Genomic DNA, 3479 nt, shown 5'->3' on the forward strand with positions numbered 1-3479 from the left:
TTTATGAAAAATGAGAGCGATCTAACGATTCTGCGTAGTGTTCATATATAAAGACCAAAATCTCTGCTGATATGCGTGGTTCTATCAATCAGTATAATAATATCAAAGAATTACTGAAGGCTATAGATGAATAGTTTTAGTCTTCAGATAAGGCACTTGCCAGCACCCTAATTATGGAATTCTCTTCTTTAAGGGTCACCAGTGTGAGAGGTGTGCGAGAGCACATCATGAAAATACGGGACATAGCGGCTCGACTCAAGACACTTGAAGTAGAAATGTCTGAAAATTTTCTTGTACACTTCATTTTATGAACTCTTTCACAACTATATGAACCCTTCAAAATTTCATACAACACAATAAAGATAAGTGGTTAATAAATGAAATAATGACCATGTGTGTTCAAGAGGAAATAATTTAATGGAAACGAGTAATAAGGTTTTCATGAATACACAAGGAAAGTCTAAGATGCTAGCCAAAGTCAAAGGAAAAGGGAAAGAAATAATTCCACCCCAACCTGACATCAAGAAAGAATCCAAGTGTTTCTTCTATAAAAAGACGGGACACATGAAGTAGGATTGCAATAAATAAAAGGATTGACTTGAAAAGAAAGGAATTCATATTTCATTTGTCTGTTATGAATCTAATATGATTGATATGATTTATAACACATGGTTGATTGATTCTGTTTTACAATCCATGTTGCAAATACCTTGCAGGTTATGCAAATCCTAAGTAAATCTCAAGGAAATGAGCGAAACATCTATTCAGGAAACAAGATGTTTTCGCATGTGGAGGCTATTGGGACTTACTGCCTTATATTACATAGTGGTTTGATTTTAAAATTGGAAAAGATATTTTATGTTCCTAATTTTTCTAGGAATTTAATTTCGATTTCAAATCTTGTACCCCTTGGTTATTCATTTCAGTTTTGGATAAATCAATAAATTTATTTTATTAATCAAATATTGTTGGAAATGGTACAATGATTGATGGTCTTTTTCTTTACAAAATAATAACATCATTATGCATGTTCATAGAGGTATTAAAAGATATGTTATAAATTAAGATTGCTCTATATTGTGGGACATGAGATTGGGACACATCTCCATAGAAAAAATTAGTGAATGGCTGAGTAATTAGTACTTTAGATTTGACTTATTTTGAAACTTGTGTTGACTGCATAAAGGAAAAACAGACCAATAAGTCTAAAAAAGATGCCAAGAAGAGTACAAAAATATTAGAAATCGTACATTCAGATATTTGTTGTCTAGATATGGACATGTAAAATCCAAAATACTTCATCTCTTTTATTGATGATATCTCACGATACATGTATATCTACATGCTTCATAACAAAAACGAAGCACTTGAAGCTTTTAAGGTTTTTAAGGTTGAAGTGGAGAAGCAATTTGGAAAATATATTAAGATCGTGAGAATCGATAGAGGTGAAGAATATTATTGTAGATACACTGAAAATGTACATGCACCTGGTCCGTTTGCGAAGTTTCTCCAGGAACAAGGGATTGTTGCCCAATATACTATGCTTGGTTCTTCGGACCAAAATAACGTACCAGCAGAAACTGAATATTATTGAACATGGTGAGAAGCATGTTTAGTAGCTCCAAACTTTCTAAATCGTTGTGGATTGAAGCTCTTAAGACAACTGTGTATATATTAAACCGAGTTCCAACTAAGGTTGTCCCAAAGACGTCGTTTGAATTATTTAAAAGCTGGAAACCTAGTTTGCAACATATACGTATTTTGGGTTGTCCTTCAGAAATAAGATTTTACAACCTACATGAAAAGAAACTGGACTCAAGAACTATAAGTGGATATTTCATTGAGTATGCAGAAAAGTCCAAAAGGTACAAATTCTATTGTCCATCTCACTACACCAAAATTGTGGAATCAAGAAATGCAAAATTTCTTGAGAATGATTTGATTAGTGTGATTGATCATTCAAATGACGTAGTTCTTGAGAAAGATCACATTAATTAACAACCCTCTTATTCAAAGGATAGATTGGTCGTTATTCACACCCCTCAAGACCAAACGGGTGTAAGGCAACCGGTTACTGAAGTTCCACATATCGCTGATGAAAATCTAGTAGATCAAGTTATTAAAGAAGAACAACAAGAAATTGTTGATCAACCAAACAACCTGATGAGATCTACTAGAATAAGAAGATTAGCTATATCTAGTGATTATGTTATGGATTTACAAGAATCGTATTTTAATATTGGAGCCAAAAATGATTTTGAAACGTTTTTACAATACATAAGTTGTAATGATTCAAAATTATGGTTTAATGCTATGAAAGAAGAGATGAATTCTATGGCATTTAATGGAGTCTGGAATCTTGTTCATTTTCCTGATGGTGTAAAAGCCATTGGATGTAAATGGGTCTTCAAACAAAGAAAGACTCATTAGGCAACATTGAAAGATGTAAATCAAGACAAATTTTTTCTCCTATATCTAAGAAAGATTCTCTCCATATCATTCTAGCATTAGTTGCAGATTTTGACTTAGATTTATAACAAATGGATGTAAAAGCAGCTTTTCTCAACGGAGAATTAGAGGAAGAGGTTTATATGAAACAACCTGAAGGATTCTTCTCTAGTAATGGTTAGCAATTGGTATGTAAGCTTAAGAAATCTATATATGGATTGAAACAAGCTTCTCGTCAATGGTATTTAAAATTTCACGATGTTATCTCTTCATTCAGCTCCGTAGAGAACATCATGGATCAATGTATATACCAGAAGGTTAGTGAGAGTAAGATTTGTTTCCTTATTCTATATGTGGATGATATATTACTTGCAACCAATGACAAGGGTTTGTTATATGAGGTGAAACAATTTATTTCTAAAAACTTTCACATAAAAGATATGGGCGATGCATCTTATGTCATTGGCATTAAGATACATAGAGACATGATTAGAGGTATTCTAGGTCTGTCTCAAGAAACCTATATCAAAAATTTTTTTGAGAGATATCGGATGAAAGATTGTTCACCAAGTATAGCTTCCATTGTGAAAGGAGATATGTTCAATTTAAGCCAATGCCCAAAGAATGATTTAGAGTGGGAACAAATGAAAAACATTCCTTATGCTTTTGCTATTGGAGGCTTAATGTATGCTCAAGTTTGCACTATACTTGACATTGCATTTGTTGTTGGGATGTTGGAAAGATATCATAGTAATCCAGGTTTAGCCATTGGAAAGCTGCAAAGAAAGTGATGAGGTACCTTCAAGGGACCAAAGATTATATGCTTATGTTCAGATAAACTGAGAAATTGGAAGTAATTAGCTATTCTGATTCAGACTACACTGGCTGCATTGATTCACGAAAATCCACTTCAGGATATATTTTCATGCTAGCTGGTGGAGCTGTATCTTGAAGGAGTGCAAAGCAGACGTGACTGCTACTTCCACTATAGAAGCTGAGTTCGTAGCTTGTTTTGAGGAAACCTCACATGG

At 33.4% G+C, this 3479-nt stretch overlaps 1 protein-coding gene across 1 annotated transcript; it reads left to right on the forward strand.

The window, feature by feature from the left end:
• The first annotated feature begins 1330 nt into the window (after positions 1 to 1330).
• LOC140816055 (uncharacterized) lies at positions 1331 to 2430 on the forward strand. The gene is made up of 3 exons (XM_073175122.1): positions 1331 to 1547; positions 1778 to 1865; positions 2022 to 2430. The coding sequence occupies exons 1-3, from the start codon at positions 1331 to 1333 to the stop codon at positions 2428 to 2430; spliced, it is 714 nt and encodes a 237-aa protein (XP_073031223.1).
• Positions 2431 to 3479: the final 1049 nt, after the last annotated feature.

Source organism: Primulina eburnea, chromosome 16, assembly GCF_022965805.1.
Source record: "Primulina eburnea isolate SZY01 chromosome 16, ASM2296580v1, whole genome shotgun sequence".
Taxonomy (NCBI): domain Eukaryota; kingdom Viridiplantae; phylum Streptophyta; class Magnoliopsida; order Lamiales; family Gesneriaceae; genus Primulina; species Primulina eburnea.